Source organism: Chelonia mydas, chromosome 20, assembly GCF_015237465.2.
Source record: "Chelonia mydas isolate rCheMyd1 chromosome 20, rCheMyd1.pri.v2, whole genome shotgun sequence".
In the NCBI taxonomy this organism is placed as follows: domain Eukaryota; kingdom Metazoa; phylum Chordata; order Testudines; family Cheloniidae; genus Chelonia; species Chelonia mydas.
The window spans coordinates 14184218-14201004 of record NC_051260.2 but is presented as its reverse complement, the minus strand read 5'-3'; the positions used below and the strand labels follow the sequence as shown (position 1 = coordinate 14201004).

General features: G+C 47.5%; 1 protein-coding gene across 18 annotated transcripts in view; it reads left to right on the top strand.

The window, feature by feature from the left end:
- Positions 1-16787, top strand: part of LOC102941668 (adhesion G protein-coupled receptor E3) — a 123058-nt gene that overhangs the window by 2193 nt on the left and 104078 nt on the right. For 3 of the 18 annotated variants that reach the window (XM_043533052.1, XM_037887901.2, XM_037887903.2), the window contains exons 2-5: positions 3701-3899; positions 7438-7488; positions 7767-7910; positions 8900-9043. In XM_043533052.1, coding sequence (XP_043388987.1) covers positions 3701-3899; positions 7438-7488; positions 7767-7910; positions 8900-9043 — 538 coding nt within the window. Of the gene's footprint in view, positions 1-3700; positions 3900-5840; positions 6676-7064; positions 7301-7437; positions 7489-7766; positions 7911-7954; positions 8198-8899; positions 9044-16787 lie in introns of those variants that run through there. The other 15 variants (XM_043533054.1, XM_037887902.2, XM_043533056.1 and 12 more) reach the window with 14 other exon arrangements.

The window sequence follows — 16787 nt, the reverse complement described above, 5'->3', positions numbered from 1 at the left end:
GTTATTCCTGAAAGAAAAGGAGAACAGTTTCCCCTGTTACTTTCCTTCATGTAGATTGCAGGGTGGTAGGCAGGGGAGCTGGAACAATTTTTATAGTGGGAGGGGGGTGCTGCTGATGGAAATCATGTATTTGGCGTTTGTTATTACTGCTTCAACCTGGGAGGCATGGCAGCACCCCTAGTTCCAGCACCACTGGAGGTAGGTTTACCCTCATAACAAACATTAGTGAGATGCTTAAAGACCATCGTGGGTAGGGGAGATGTATCTGTTGTGACAAAGTTCTATCCTTGCCTCCGTGGGTCCCACGTTTCCTGGCGGATTTCGCTAGCCTCAGAGGCTCACTGTGACCCTCCACGTAGCCCTTCTCTCTCTGGAGACAAGGGCCACAGTCTACTGAGCCATTTTCATCATAAGCCAGCGGGGAAAGTGAGGAGAAGCTATCCTCCCTTGCACAGTCTCTGTTGTCTCCCAGTCTCAGTGATTAATCAGAGGGGCAAAGGGGGGGAGCCCGGGCCCACCCTCTACCCAGGGACCCTGTCATAAATATAAAGGGAAGGGTAAACCCCTTTAAAATCCCTCCTGGCCAGAGGAAAAATCCTCTCCCCTGTAAAGGGTTAAGAAGCTAAAGGTAACCTCGCTGGCACCTGACCAAAATGACCAATGAGGAGACAAGATACTTTCAAAAGCTGGGAGGAGGGAGAGAAACAAAGGGTCTGTGTGTCTGTCGGTATGCTGCTTTTGCCGGGGACAGAACAGGAATGGAGTCTTAGAACTTTTAGTAAGTAATCTAGCTAGGTATATGTTAGATTATGATTTCTTTAACTGGCTGAGAAAAGAACTGTGCTGAATAGAATGACTATTCCTGTCTGTGTGTCTTTTTTGTAACTTAAGGTTTTGCCTAGAGGGATTCTCTATGTTTTGAATCTAATTACCTGTATCTAAGGTATCTACCATCCTGATTTTACAGAGGTGATTCCTTTACTTCTATTTACTTCTATTTCTATTAAAAGTCTTCTTGTAAGAAAACTGAATGCTTTTTCATTGTTCTCAGATCCAAGGGTTTGGGTCTGTGGTCACCTATGCAAATTGGTGAGGATTTTTACCAAACCTTTCCCAGGAAGTGCGGTGCAAGGGTTGGGAGTATTTTGGGGGGAAAGACGTGTCCAAACTACGTTTCCCAGTAAACCCAGTTAGAGTTTGGTGGTGGCAGTGGATATTCCAAGGACAAAGGATAAAATTAATTTGTACCTTGGGGAAGTTTTAACCTAAGCTGGTAAAAGTAAGCTTAGGAGGTTTTCATGCAGGTCCCCACATCTGTACCCTAGAGTTCAGAGTGGGGGAGGAACCTTGACAAACCCTAATAGTACCAGCTATGGTAGCTGACCTTTTAGAAACATGACATGTACAATTCCCTGGGCTACTTCCCCACAGCAGCCCTCACTTCCTCAAGTTCCACTTCACCCTTACCTCAGGGCCTCCTTCCTTGTGCCTGATATGGTGTGTACTGCTCAGCCTCTCCAACAGCGCAACTTCCTCCCACAGCTCCTGACACGTGTGCCTACCTGACTAACTGGGAGGCTTGTAACTAGTTTCAACCAGCCCCTGATTGGCTTCAGGTATCCCAATCAACCTAGCATTCTCCCCACAGCTGGTGCAACCACTAGGTGAACTAGGCGGTGGCCCAGGGCGCTAAGTGGTTGGGAGGTGACAAAAAAGTGGTGCCCTGGCTTGGCAGGGAGAAGCCACCTTCCGGAGGCACTGGAGAGCCAGACGGTCGGCTTGCGGGGGCAGCGAGCCCTGCAAAGGCGGCGGTGCTGCTAGCAGGGAGCAGCCGCGCCCCCTGCCCCTCCTGCCCAGGCTGCGGCCCAGCATCCCCCCCCCCCGGGGGGGGCTCCTGCAGGCTTCAGCAGATGCAGGCGGGCCGCAGCCCCCGTGTGCCCCCCGGTTCCCCCCTCGCCGCGCTCGGGCTCTGCGGCTCCCGGGCATGTGAGCCGCCGCTGCCCCTCCCGGAGCAGGCTCAGGGCCCTGAGCGCGGTGAGGGGGGAGCCAGGGGGTGCACGGGGGTCAGCGCGTAAATGCATATTTAAGCTTCTTCAATAACTTGATATCCCATCACATTGCATTTTTGGCCTTTTGTGTTTTGTGTTTGAAATGCAGATTCTGTGCTCACCATTGAAAATCTTGGTTACATTACCAAACAATGGTACAGAATTCAGAAGAAGCCCTAGATTATAGTTTATCATGCAAGATGGGAATATTCTTCAGATTTCAGATACAAAAAGACCAATTACATGGTTGAGAAGTAGATATAAAGTATTTTAATATGTTTATACAAAGTGAGTTGGTTTATACTTGGACCATCACATCTTTAAAAAAGTCTTGTTTCACTAACTTTAATATTGTTAACAATTCACAAAGAAAGAAAATGATTTTGAAAGTTGAGTATGGAAAAACAACCTTTCCCCTGCCACCCCTTTTCTGCCTTTTGAGGTAGTTACTCAAATATTTTCACAGCATGTTTTGAAAGTCAAATGAAAAACAATGAACTCATATCAACGAAGCCACCAAGTAGTTCGGTTTCCAGAGGATGGGAGAGAGAAATACATTTTTTATCTAAGAGATAAAGAGCCTAGATTTTCGTGAAAGTTGCTGAACTTTAGATGAGCAATTACCTGAGGGGGATTTGTCACTGCAAAGTTGATTCTTGGTCGGCTATGCCAAATGACTTGATTTATTAATTTGGATTTCATTCTAAAAGAAACATCCCACAGCCATACGCACCGCTGACAGCCTGCCCAGTTGTTTGTCTATGCACCTGTTATATCATGTCTTTAGACTGTAAACACCTGGGGACGATCATTTACTACGTATCACGCACTGAAGCATGTGAGTAACTTTAAACATAGCAGGACTACTCACAGGGTTGAAGTTAAGCAAGTGCCTCAGTGCTGTATTGTCTAAGCATCAGTTAGTAGATGCAATGGCATTTGAAGTGGTCTTTAACCATAAACAGACAGCTTAGTGTTGTCCTGCACCCCAGGACACATAGTACATGGTTTAAACATGCCCTATCCCTGCTCGCTGGAGTTCTTGGGGGGCAATGTGCCTATTCCATTGAATATGAGGCACATGGGTGTCATGTTGCCCCAAGGATATGTCTATGTAAAAGCTAGCTCTTCTAGATGTTCCTCTGAGTTGCCTTGCAAGGGAGGAGAATTTGTGTGTTGAGGAAAAGCTGGGAATAGAACATGGATCTGCTCACTCCCCGGCACGTGACTCCCACACGAGACCTTCCTTCTTAGCAGCATGTATGATTTATATTATAAGAGAAAAAGATTGATAACCCAATAATAAAATATCCCCTCTGCCCTTGTACTGTATGATTGTATTCATTACTGATCATTAAGAATGATCTTTTTAATAATCCAGAGGTAACAGGTGCAGTTACAGCTATAATCATTGGGATTTGCCCCTCAATGAATTGATGGGCGGGCCGGGCCGGGGAGAGAAGCAAGGTGGAAGTTTCACCCGGGGCGCAAAATGTCCTTGCACTGGCCCTGGTCCTCCCTGCCTTCTGGAAAGCTCTTAATGGGCCCCAGGTGTCTTAATTGACCTGGAGCAGCTGCCATTTCACTATCCTGGTACCAGGGATTTGTTTAGCCTGGAGCTAATAGATCCATCTCCCACTACTTTTCTATAGCCATCTGGCCTTGCTTCCTCACACCGCCCAAAAAGAGACACAGCTGAGATAGGAACGGTGATAACAAGCCCCAGGACAACCTGCGTCACTCAGCAAACTTCCCCTGAGAAAGATCACAACAGGATAAGCAGATGCGGTTTTCTTGCCTGGCTGCAGAAGGCAGCGGCCACCATGAAGCAGCTTATCTCCCACCTTCTGGGTAAGTTTGAAAGGAATTGGGTTATTTTCTTCCAATGGGGGCTTGGCAAAAAAAAAAAAATCTTAGCTTGAGGTCTCTGGGGCAGGAAAACTCTCTTTCTTCTCTGTTCGTATAATTGTGTTAGGATCTTTGTAGGGCCCTTCACTGCTGGGCATTCACCCAGATCTGTGACTCTTGAAATGAACACTCATTTCATCAATGACCTGGAAGAAAACATAAAATCATCACTGATAAAGTTAATAAACCACAGATTCCAAGGCTAGACAGGACTAGTGTGAGCATTTAGTCTGACCTCCTCTCTACATAGACCATAGAACTCCCCCCGAACTAATTTCTGGAGCAGATCTTTTAGAAACACATCCCATCTTGATTTTCATATCGTCAGGGATGGGAAATCTACCATGACCCTTGGTAAATTGTTCTGATGGTTAATTACCCTCACTGTCAAAAATGTACGCCTTCTTTCCAGTCTGAATTTGTCTAGAGTTATCTTCCTGCCATTGGATTGTGTTACACCTTTCTCTGCTAGATTAAAAAGCCCAATATTAAATATTTGTTCCTGTGTAGATGTTTATAAATGGTAATCAAGTCACCCTTAACCTTCTCTTCCTGAAACTAAATAGATTGAGCGCTTTGAATCTTTCACCTACACATGTGCTCCAATCCTCTAATTCTCCTGGCTCTTTTGGGGATAGTCATTGGGCCACAGACTTGAGTGAGAGTGACCCTGCAGTGAGGGGGTTAGTACACCTGCTTGGGACACGGGAGACTCAGCGTCCAGTCCCCCGCTCCAATGGCTCTTTGAGCTCTTCTGCTTTGTATAGCTAATTAAATATGACAGACTTTGGTAGCACAGTGGTTAGGACACACTCTTTATAGGCAGAAACCCCTCTGTTCAAATCCCTTTCCCCCCCCCCCCCCGCACCCCATCAAGCACAAGGGGGAATTGAACCTCGGTCTCCCGCAATCCAGGCGAGTGAGGTAACCCCAGGCTAAAAGGTATGAACAAGGTGCCCCCACTGCTTATCCCCCTCCCCCAATTTTGAATGGGACCCAGTCCAGGAGGCGTGCTCTGAGCATGCCTACAAGATTGGGGCCCCCACCCCCCAATCTGTGGGGCTTAGGTGTGAGATAGGCATCAAGAGCAAGGCAAACAGGGCATGTGCCCAAAGGCAGAAACTCAGGTGCCTAGAAAAAGTTTTAGCCTGTGAGTTTAGGCATCTACAGGGTTAGGGGGCAGCTGAGGAGGGGTTTTGTGGAGCTGGGATTTAGGCCCTTAAATACCTTTGTGGATCGGGCCTTAATTGCAAGACCCCCATTTTTCTTGTTGACTTCAGTGAAGTTATTGTAGATTGGTACCAGTGTAACTGGGACCAGACTAGCCCCCAGAGCTTTATCCTAACTCAGTGGTTCTCAACCAGGGGTACACGTGGCTCTGGGGGTCTGCAGAGGTCTTCCGGGGGTACATCAACTCATCTAGATATTTGCCTAGTTTTACCACAGACGACATAAAAAGCACTAGCGAAGTCAGTACAAACTAAAATTTTATATGGACAATGACTTGTTTATACTGCTCTATATACCATCCACTGAACTGTAAGTACGGTATTTGTATTCCAATTGATTTTATAATGATATGGTAACAATGAGAAAGTCAGCAATTTTTCAGTAATCGCATGCTATAACACTTCTGTATTTTTATGTCTGATTTTTGTAAGCAAGTCGCGTTTAAATGAATTGAATTTGAGGGTATGCAAGACCAATCAGACTCCTGAGAGGGGTGCAGTAATCTGGCAAGTTAGGACAGCGGTTCTCAAACTCATGACGCAGCTTGGAGCAGCCATATAACAAATGGTGGATTTAGTTAGTAAAACTTCCAGATGGTCCCATGTCCTAAGGGTCATTGAGTCCAGGCCCCTGCTGTCATACACAGTCCTGTCTTATAACAGTCCTGTTATATGAATGGGATTAATTCCATCTTCAGACTAGCTGGGTGGGTTAGTTCAGACTAGTCCTATTGGAAAACGGTTCCAAAACCTCCTTCCTCTAACGTCCAGCCATCTTGGATCCACAAGGAAAAGAGCCTCATGTAATGGGCTGCAAAGTGCTGGATCTCCAACACAAAGTGGTGAGAGTTGGGAAAAGCCCTTGGCCAAGGGTAGTGAGATCCTTCTACTGTGCCTGGCATGACCTGTTGTTCTATTGTAAACCGCTGAATCCATTGGGAGGGTAAAATAAGGATCAGGTGAAAATATTGTGCATCCAAAAAGGTTTGGTCCCTTCGTTTTTAAATCCTCACCGTGTGCCCCTGCATTTCTTAGTTCCGGCTGAGTGTGGAAGAGGAAGTATCAAGTAGCCGTTCTTTGGGGCTGCTACAGTGCAGGGAACAGAAGTAAACTTCTGAGAATTCCACCTGCATTCCCAGCTCCAGAGGGGTTTTTCCTGAGCAGCTGGGCTTCTGAGGGTGGCATCCAAAGCACGTTTCTGAGGCTCTGCTATCCGTGAAAGGCGCAGAGGGTCAGTTGATGTGTACTGCGGCAGCAGGTTACAAAGAAATGGCTTTGAGACTGGTTTCTGAGACGATTTGATAAATGTGCAGTGGGGACATTGAGCAATCGGAGAAGTGAGTCACTCTCACAGCGTAGGCTTGGGAATGAGACAAAACCCCGAGTGTTCTCACTCGGGGTTTGCTCAGACAAAACTCCCTTGGGGTTTCAACGACAGAGGTCAGCTCATCAGTTGCTGTAGCTCTGCTAAAGTCAACAGAGCCACCCGGGTTTGTAGGCCGAGCACAACTTGATTTTAGTTCTTTATTTTTATTGATTTAAATGGTCTTGGTTGTGGGGAAACTATGGAGGGGTCAGGCCATGGGGGGAGTCAGGCAGTATTTGTTTAATGACCACAGACCTTGAGATTCAAAAAGTCAAAGCTCTGTCATTGTTAAAACACAAACTGTCAGTGTCAGTCACAATATAGAAAGTAAAAATCCATAAATCAAACTGTAATAAGTTCTCAAGTAACATTTTCTTACTTTCCCTACCGGTCAATTTCAATTGTTGATGGAAATATTCTTTTTATGGGTTTGTGTGTGTGTGTCTGGCGAAACTGACGTTTACCAACATCTACCCATAAACATTCAATCCTACCAACCCGCCTGTTTTACAGGTCCCCATCCTCCCCACGAGGAGGGTTTGGCCCGCTGTAAGCCCCCCAAAATTGCTTTTATTATCTATAGACTATATTCCAAAGTGCTTGGGGGGGGGGTCTCCACCGGTATCAGGACCTTTCTGTGCTAGGCGCTGTATGGACACAATGCTCGCCATGAGCTTACAGTCCAAATAGAAAAGATGGACCAAAGGGATACTGAGAGGGGTAAGGACTTGTCTAAGGTCAACTGGCAGGTCAGTGACTGAGCCAGGAATAAAACCCTGATCTCCCAGCCTAATGCTTTATCCACTAGGCCATGCAGCCTCCTACAGGGTAACAGCAATAAAACCCAGTGCAGTAAGAGCATCCTTGGTTGTTTGTCCTCTTTCAGGCATTTGCTGGCTCGTCTGCTTCAAGGGGACTCAATGTTTCACCACAGCTCGTAAGCTGATGCCTAGAAACCTGAACAAAATCTCCAGATCCGAACCTCGGAGTGTCCTGCAGCTGGAGGGGGGCTTTGAACGGGCAAAGAACTTTCCATCCCATTTCCTCCTTATGTCTCTCTGCATATTTTTCATTCTCTTCTGATCTCTTGATCTCTGTCTCTGCCTCCTTCTTCCCCGCTCACCAGAAAGCCACATGCTCCACTGGTGGCTAAATAGGGCTGTGTTTTAATTAAATGATCATTGCTGTTTCCATGGTTCCTTCTTCATTTTACAGCTAATAGGTGTGGTGATCCGTCTACGTGCCCTAAACATGCAATGTGCGTCTATACGATCCAGAGGCACTACTGTACCTGCCTACCTGGGTTTGTATCCACTTCAGGGGACCCAGACTTCACTGATCCAACAGTTCAATGCAAAGGTGACTGAGCCCTTGAGTCAAACTCAGTGAGGGGGAGCCCTGGAAAAGGGAGACAGTTCTGTCACTTGCTCTAATGCGGTTGAGCTTGCAGAGAAAGTGCTCAATGCATCACCATCAAAAAGAGCATTACTAACTGGAAATGTGACTAAGAGACCAAGGAAGAAATGATCCAGGGCCAGGAGATTTAATGACTTGGCTTCCCCTGCCTGTTAATCTGGCCATCAATGAAGTCAGGGACATCCAATGAAACTGGAAAGCAGCCATGTGCAAACTGCCCACAGCCCTGGGTGAGGAAGCTGCTGAGCCACCCAGGGTGTAGAGGTCCCCACTCGCCCTTACATTCTTCTGGGGGAATCCCGCATACTTCCTTCTCTATGTGGTCGGAGAGACCTTGGGCAAGTGCGGAGGGGAGGAGCATACTGTGGCCCTACCCATTTCTCAACCCCCATTTGTGGGACTGTGACCCACCAAGAGGAAGCAATGTACCTCATGCAGCCGCTGGCAGGGAGGTTTTCTGTGTGTATCCCGCCTCCTGTGTGCCATGTCGGGGCCAGTCACCATCAAATGGATAAAAATGAAGGCTTTGATTTTCCCCAATGTAGTGTTAACCTGTGGGACTCACTGGTGCAGACTAGGAAACCCATATGTTGGTTGAAAACTCATTGAAGCCAGCTCAGATCCTCCCTGCCCCCCACACCAGTCCTCCATCCATACCTCCCTACCTCCTCCTGCTTTTCCTTTTGGGGCTTCTGGGGAGGCGGAGAGGGATGGGGATTTGTTCCGTCACCTGATGCCTTCAGAAGTGTCAGCCAGCTGGCTTGGTTCTCCCACCCCAGCCACATGCTCTGCTGGCTCCACCCTTTCTCCCTCGCTGCATGATTAACTGGATTAATGAATGAATGTAAAGGACACTGAAGAAGTCAAACAAAAGGTGCAAAGGGTTATCTCTTGCTCTCTTTAAATGACACGATTCCTTCTTCCTTTAACAGATGACATCTGTGTGAATTCGTCTACTTGTCCTGATCTTGCAACTTGTCAAAACATCCCTGGGGGCTACCACTGCACCTGCAAAGCCGGGTTTGTGCCTAATTTTGGGAAGGAACCATTCACTGATCCAAGAGTGAAGTGTGTTGGTGAGTATCGGCTCCGGAGCCCAGCTAAGCGAGCGGGAGCCCTGCAGTGGGGTGACTGCAATGTAGGTCGCTCTACTGCACTTGGGAGAAGCTCTTGCCAGAAAAGCCATGTATCCACGCACTCTGCTGACTGGCGAACGCGACGCAGGGACTGAGGCTGTGTCTACACTTCCAGCTGGGGGTGCGATTCCCAGCTCACGGAGACAGCATGCTAACAATAGAGGGTAGCCAGGCTGGTGCAAGTGGTGGGATGGGCTAGTTGCCCCCGGTATGTACCTACCGCCTTAGATCACGCTGCTGCGGTCACGCTCTACTTCTAGCACGCTGGCTTGATGGGAGCTAGCATGAGTATGTCTCCTCGAGCTGGGAATTACGCCCCCAGCTCGAAGGGCAGGCATGCCCTAAAAGAGCAGGAAAGGGATGATCCACAGCCCCCAATAGCTGTCAATCTTCCCCCCCATGAACCAGGGGGTGTCCAGTCAAACCAAAAAGCAGCAGGGTAAGATTAGACTGAGCAATAGGCACAGAGCCCTGGGTCAGGGGTGGCATGGAGCTGTACAGCCCTGCTGGGGCTGAATCTTTCCCTGAGCAGCCCAGGGTATATGGGGAATGTCCTGCCCCCATCCCGTTACATTCTTCACATGTTGCAATTCCAGCTTCATGTGGCCAGACAGATCCTTTGGCAAGTGCAGAGGGGAGGAGCATATTATGGCCCCACCCTCTTTCCCCACCCTCTTTTGGGGCACCGCAAACCACCATGAGCGGCAGGGTGGAAGCAGTGACCCTTGTGCAGCCTGTGGAGAGGGTTTGGGGGGAGGCTGCTAATCACAATCTGGCCCCTAAATGGATCAGAGGAAATGCTTTTGTTTTACACAATGCTATGTTAACCTGTGGAACTTACTGGTGGAGACTGAGCCTGGGAGCTGGGAAGGGAAATGGGGGCAAACTGAGAGACAGTCTTTGGTGGAGGAGACTGTGGTTGGATGAGGAACTGGGATGGGAAACTGGGACTGGAAACCAGTGTGTGGAAGTTGGGCGGGGAGACAGATCAGTCCAGGCAACAGGGTGCAGGGGGAAGATGGGACTGGCCAGGGAAAGAGACTGGGTTGAGGAGCTGGGCTGGGGGAACAACAAGGAGCTTGGACTGAGGGACACTGGGACTGGGACTCAGTGGGACTGGGGAATATTGTGGGGAGGGGGGGAGGAGTTGGCACAGCTGGAAACTTGGAGGGGAGGAGAAAGACAAATGGGATGAGGAGCCGGGATGCAGGGGAACTGGGAATGGCTGGGAAAGGAGACTGGGACGGGGAGGGGAGGATTGGGTGCAGGGGGAGACTGGGACTGGCTGAGAAAGGAGACTGGGATCGGATGAGACACCTGAGGCATTCAGATTGGGACGGGGACAAGAGCCAGGGATGGTAAGAGACAGCACTGGGACAGGGACAAGTTGGCGGGGGCGGGGGGGAATAAGGCTGACGGAGCCAGGCTTGTGTATGAGCATGCAGAAGAGTCTGTTCCCACTAGTGGACACTCCGCTCCAGTGCCTGGAATGGGAGCCAAGATTCCTGTCCACAGGATCAGAACCTCCCTACCCCCAACTCCCATCCTTCATTCCTACTGTGAAATTCCCCAGGGTACAACCTGAACTGCTGTGTCCCCTTAACTCTCTATCCTGGGGTTCCTTTTACGCTGCTTTACTGTCAGACCAGCCACTCCTGGCCTGCTCATGTACAGCCACTAGCCTGCAAAATCACTCCCAGATGTTTACATGAATGCTGTCCCAGCCATCCATGAATAGATACAGGGAAACACCCATATACCCCCACTCCCAGACTTGTGTCCCCTGAAATGTGCATGCTATACTGCTCATAGATAGTCTGACATTCCAACAAAGGGTAATGTTTATGCACCAGCCTTTGTTATCTCAAGTAGAGGTTTCCCAAACACACTGGTTTAGATCAAACAGTAAAACGTGTTTATTAACGAGAGAGAGAGAGACTTTTTAAGTGGTAAGGCACAAAAGTCAGAATTGGTTACAAAAGAAATGAAAAGATAAAACCTCAAGCTAATTCCTAAACGTTACCAAGCTAAATAAGATTTGAAGCCAACATCCTTCTCACTTACACCAGATGCTGCAGGAAGTTCTCAGTTCCCAGACTGGATTTCCTTTCCTTCTGGGACCACTTCCCTTAGTTCAGTGTTTTTCAAGCATTCATTGATGTTATAAGCAGACAGAGATCAGGTAGACAGGTAGGTGGGTACAGGCATTTTTGTCCCCCTTTTTATACTCCATCGGTTTTATGCTGGAAATACCCTTGCTGGGTCTTGTGGGGAGGCAGGATATGAGCGCCGAACTGTCTTTCCGCTGATTTGTAAATTTCCTGTTTACAGCTCCCCAGTTAGTGAATCTCCAGTTAACCAGGGGATGACTCTTTAAGATGGCAAAAGCACTTTTGCCTGAGAAGACATGCTGCTCCTGCAGATGAGCCTGGAATCTGAGAGCCCTTGGCAGACTTCCTGCTGCTGCTCTCCATGAAAGAGCAGACTGATGAGAAAGCAGCACAGTGCCTAGCAGTGTTTTCTCCTTTGCATTTTGGCAGCAGCTTCCCAGTGTGGATCGTGGGTTCTGTAGACAGTTATGCAAACAGTTATACGACTGCTGTGGTGGGGAACTAGCCCTTCTGAAATACCGGGAGGAATGGCAAGCCATGAGGTGGCAGGAAGGGGATCTCCCGCATAGTTATTTGAGTGCCTTGCAGAGACTATTTGATAGTTCTTTCCCTGCACCACCTGGCTGGGAGATGGCTTGAGTGTAGCAGAACTTGCTATGCTCAATTTGGAACTGGCAATGCAGATAGGAACGTATGCCCAGTGGCAAGCCATGAGAGAATCCTTTGTGAAAAGCCAGTTTATAAGTGGTTTAATAGGGGAACTTCATAACCTGCTGGTGAAGGAGGGTGATGTACCGGATAAACCTATGGACTAGCTTATACACAGAGTTCATTAGAACATCAGATCGAGGCTTCTGAACTCTTCAGTTTGTCGATGATTATGATGAAGGTATTAACTGTGAAGGCCTCCTTGTCACTGAATGAGTGGGCAGTTGCGTCATCATATGTCTTCTGTCTTTTGCGGTGTTTGGCTGACTTACACTCATGGTTAGCCGTCCTTGCAGCCCCCTGAATTTCATGTTTCAGAGTAACAGCCGTGTTAGTCTGTATTCGCAAAAAAAGAAAAGGAGTAGTCTCTAAGGTGCCACAAGTACTCCTTTTCTTTTTTTTCTGAATTTCATAGTCATCAAAACTATCCTGCATTTGTTGAAGAACACTTCCAAGACTCCTCATTAGGTTTACAGCAGTGGAAAGATCAATTTGAGCACTCTGTAAGCTTAGACTGCACTTGCTGAATGGCTGAAGTATCATTCCAGACCTCACACAAATACCAGTTTCCAAAGTAAGCATTGCATCACTGGGGATCTTCACATCTTTCCTTGTTGCTGATTTTTGAGATTCATCATCCTTGATGCTCTCTAACACTTCAGTGATGTTGTGGTATCCCAGAACAACTGCATTCACAGCTTCAGCGTTGGCACTGTGCCCTGTCCCTGAGAGTGATTTGGGCACTGAACATCCCTTTTGTAGTGAATCTCTACGAATCATCCAATGACTGGTTGATGCCTAGAAAAAATTGTACAATTCTTGGACAAATCCAGGAAAAGAAACTGCTGCAACACAACAATCCACGGCAGACTGGCCAACAAAGTTGAGCGAGTGGGCAGCACATGGTATGTAATCAACCAGAGCATCGGGCTCTTTTTTTATCTTTGCCTGCGTCCCTGAATATTTGCAGCTCATATTACTTGCTTTGGCCACGACAAAGGCTGCTGTCAATCCCATTTTTGGTGAGGAAATCGAGTAGGTACAAGGCAAGTTTCTCCCCTGTGTGGCTGGTGATGTTTATGAAGGTCATGAAATGCTCAACTGGTCCACTGGATAGCACATAACACAAGACGACAGTCAGCTGATCTACCTGTGACACATCCAGTGTTGAGTGAACAGACACTGGAAAAATATCCCACATCTTTGATCTCATCTACAATGACTGATAGCGTCGTCTTTGCCAGCAGTGCAATGAATTCATCACAAATCGTCTTTGATAGATATGATGTACGGCCTTTTCCATGATTTGCGTGTTCATTGATGTGCTGAGCTAAGAAAGAATCAAACTTAACGATTATCTCTAGAACGCCAAGGTAATTGCCATTTATGTTTCGATCCGACAGTTTCATCGGAGCCACGGAATGGCAGACCACGCTCAGCAAGAAAAACGATGGTTTCAACTATGCATCTAAGAACGTTCTTCCAATAAGCACGAGCTTCAAAAACTGGTTTTCCATTTGGGTATCAATTCTGTCACTAGCTTACTTTCAGGCATGGCAGCTGCTAACAATGTATGAGGCTCACTCGTTGCATGATTGGTAATGTATAGAGCAGTGGTACCCAGACTTGTCCTGCCACTTGTGCAGGGAAAGCCCAGTACGGCCCTCGGCCCACACCGCTTCCAGCAGCTCACATTGGCCTGGAGCAGTGAACTGCGGTCACTGGGATCCGCGATCGGCCGAACCTGCGGACGCGGCAGGTAGACAAACCGGCCCGGCCCGCCAGGGGCTTTCCCCGCACGAGCAGTGGAACAAGTTTGGGAACCACTGGTATAGAGTATTCTTCCCATCATTGAAGCTTTTGCAGAATATTCCCCACTTTTTGGTATCAGAAAACAGGCAGCAATAAAAACAAGTTCACTTTCTTCTTAGAAGGTGAATAAATGAGCCATTCTCACTTGCCAATCAGTTTGTTAGGCTTCACCTATTCAAACATCGATTTGGTCAGATAACGATTCTGATTGGTGTGTTCTCGCTTTGTCAATGAAAAGTCAGCATCTAGATCCCGGCATTTCTGTGGGCCCTTCTCAGTCCAGTATGCAATGAGATCTTGAGATGTCATGTCCCACTCGCCTGGATCGTTGGAGAAGGATATTTTTGTATTACTGTCACTAGGAAAGTCTTCAGAGTGGGGGTGAGACTGCAGCTAGGGAAGACACAGGAGGCGCAGCCCATTCACTTAGGCTGATATTCTCCTGGACTTTCTCACCACCAGACTGAGTAGGAGGAAAAAACGTTAGGAGAGGAGTTCCTTCCAGCACTACATCTTGCCTTTGCCGTCTTTCTTTGGTCTCCTTCAATTTCTGCCATCCTCCTTTCTTCAACATGGTTTCTATTGTCCAGTGTAGGCCTACTGGGTACAAAGGTCAGTATTGCCTGGGCCCGCTGTGACGGTGCACCCCGTAAGCATTTATGGAAATATGCTTATGAATGTATATATGACATAACTGGAATATGTTTTATGCTACATATGCCATGTAATGTATCTCTGTAAAGGTTATGATCAACTGAATCTATTCATCCTATTTGTATGCATGTATTGTTTCTTGTATTCAAAGTTATGAATATTGGCTGTGTACTTGCTTGATTTTTAAGTAGCCTTAGTAACGTATTTGGTCAGCTTCTTTAGATAGGAATTTGCAAGTTAAGTGCCCAATCAAGAAGCACTTAACGCACAATGGATCTTGGAAGGCTCCAATCCACATAAGAAGTCTACCTGAGGACGTTCAAGGTTGCATGTGGACAATGGCTGCTGCCTTTAAAAACTGAGTCATGCATGGACATGTGACTTGCCCATGTGATTCCAAAACTCCTTCTTGGAGCTGGACTTTGCATAGGAGAGAGGAGGGGGTCTTCTCCCACAAGAGAGCCTGGGGAGACCCCTCCATTTTGTCTTCAGCTGGCTAAAGAGAGCCTCTCCACCCCCAAGGGTAACTGCACAGCATGGGGAGGAGGTGACCAGCCCTTTGTGGAGAAAGAAGTGGTTCGGGACTATTTAGAAAAGCTGGACATGCACAAGTCCATGGGGTCGGATGCGTTGCATCCGAGAGTGCTAAAGGAGTTGGCGGATGTGATTGCAGAGCCATTGGCCATTATCTCTGAAAACTCATGGCGATCGGGGGAAGTCCCGGACGACTGGAAAAAGGCTAATGTAGTGCCCATCTTTAAAAAAGGGAAGAAGGAGGATCCTGGGAACTACAGGCCAGTCAGCCTCACCTCAGTCCCTGGAAAAATCATGGAGCAGGTCCTCAAGGAATCAATTCTTAGAGGAGAGGAAAGTGATCAGGAACAGTCAGCATGGATTCACCAAGGGCAAGTCATGCCTGAGTAATCTAATTGCCTTGTATGATGAGATAACTGGTTCTGTGGATGAAAGCAGTGGACGTGTTGTTCCTTGATTTTAGCAAAGCTTTTGACACTGTCTCCCACAGTATTCTTGCCAACAAGTTAAAGAAGTATGGGCTGGATGAATGGACTATAAGGTGGATAGAAAGCTGGCTAGATTGTCGGGCTCAACAGGTAGTGATCAATGGCTCCATGTCTAGTTGGCAGCTGGTATCAAGTGGAGTGCCCCAAGGGTCGGTCCTGGGGCCGGTTTTGTTCAATATCTTCATAAATGATCTGGGGGATGGTGTGGATTGCACGCTCAGCAAGTTTGCAGATGACACTAAACTGGGAGGAGTGGTAGATATGCTGGAGGGTAGGGATAGGATACAGAGGGACCTAGACAAATTGGAGGATTGGGCCAAAAGAAATCTGAGGTTCAACAAGGACAAGTGCAGAGCCCTGCACTTAGGACGGAAGAATCCCATGCACCGCTAGAGACTAGGGACCGAATGGCTCGGCAGCAGTTCTGCAGAAAAGGACCTAGGGGTTACAGTGGACAAGAAGTTGGATATGAGTCAACAGTGTGCCCTTGTTGCCAAGAAGGCCAATGGCATTTTGGGATGTATAAGCAGGGGCATTGCCAGCAGATCGAGGGACATGATCGTTCCCCTCTATTCAACACTGGTGAGGCCTCATCTGGAGTACTGTGTCCAGTTTTGGGCCCCACACTACAAGAAGGTTGTGGGAAAAATTGGAAAGAGTCCAGCAGAGGGCAACAAAAATGATTAGGGGACAGGAACACATGAGTTATGAGGAGAGGCTGAGGGAATTGGGGATGTTTAGTCTTCAGAAGAGAAGAATGAGGGGGGATTTGATTGCTGCTTTCAACTACCTGAAAGGGGGTTCCAAAGGGGATGGCTCTAGACTGTTCTCAGTGATAGCAGATGACAGAACAAGGAGTAATGGTCTCAAGTTGCAGTGGGGGAGATTTAGATTGGATATTAGGAAAAACTTTTTCACTAGGAGGGTGGTGAAACACTGGAATGTGTTACCTAGGGAGGTGGTGGAATCTCTTTCCTTAGAAGTTTTTAAGGTCAGGCTTGACAAAGCCCTGACTGGGATGATTTAATTGGGGATCGGTCCTGCTTTGAACAGGGGGTTGGACTAGATGACCTCCTGAGGTCCCTTCCAACCCTGATATTCTATGAAAGAAACTGGAACAAAGGACAGTAACTACACGGGGTGTGAGTGATTGCTGGACCAGACTAGAAGGAGACTAGTCTGTAAAAGGAAGCTTATTGGAATTCCTCTGAGTGAGGTTTTTATCTGTATTCAGTTTTCTTACTGTATGAGACATAGACTTGCATGTTCTATTTTATTTTGCTTGGTAATTCACTTTGTTCTGTCTGCCATTACTTAGAACCACTTTAAATCCTACTTTCTGTATTTAATAAGATCACTTTTTACTTATTAATTAAC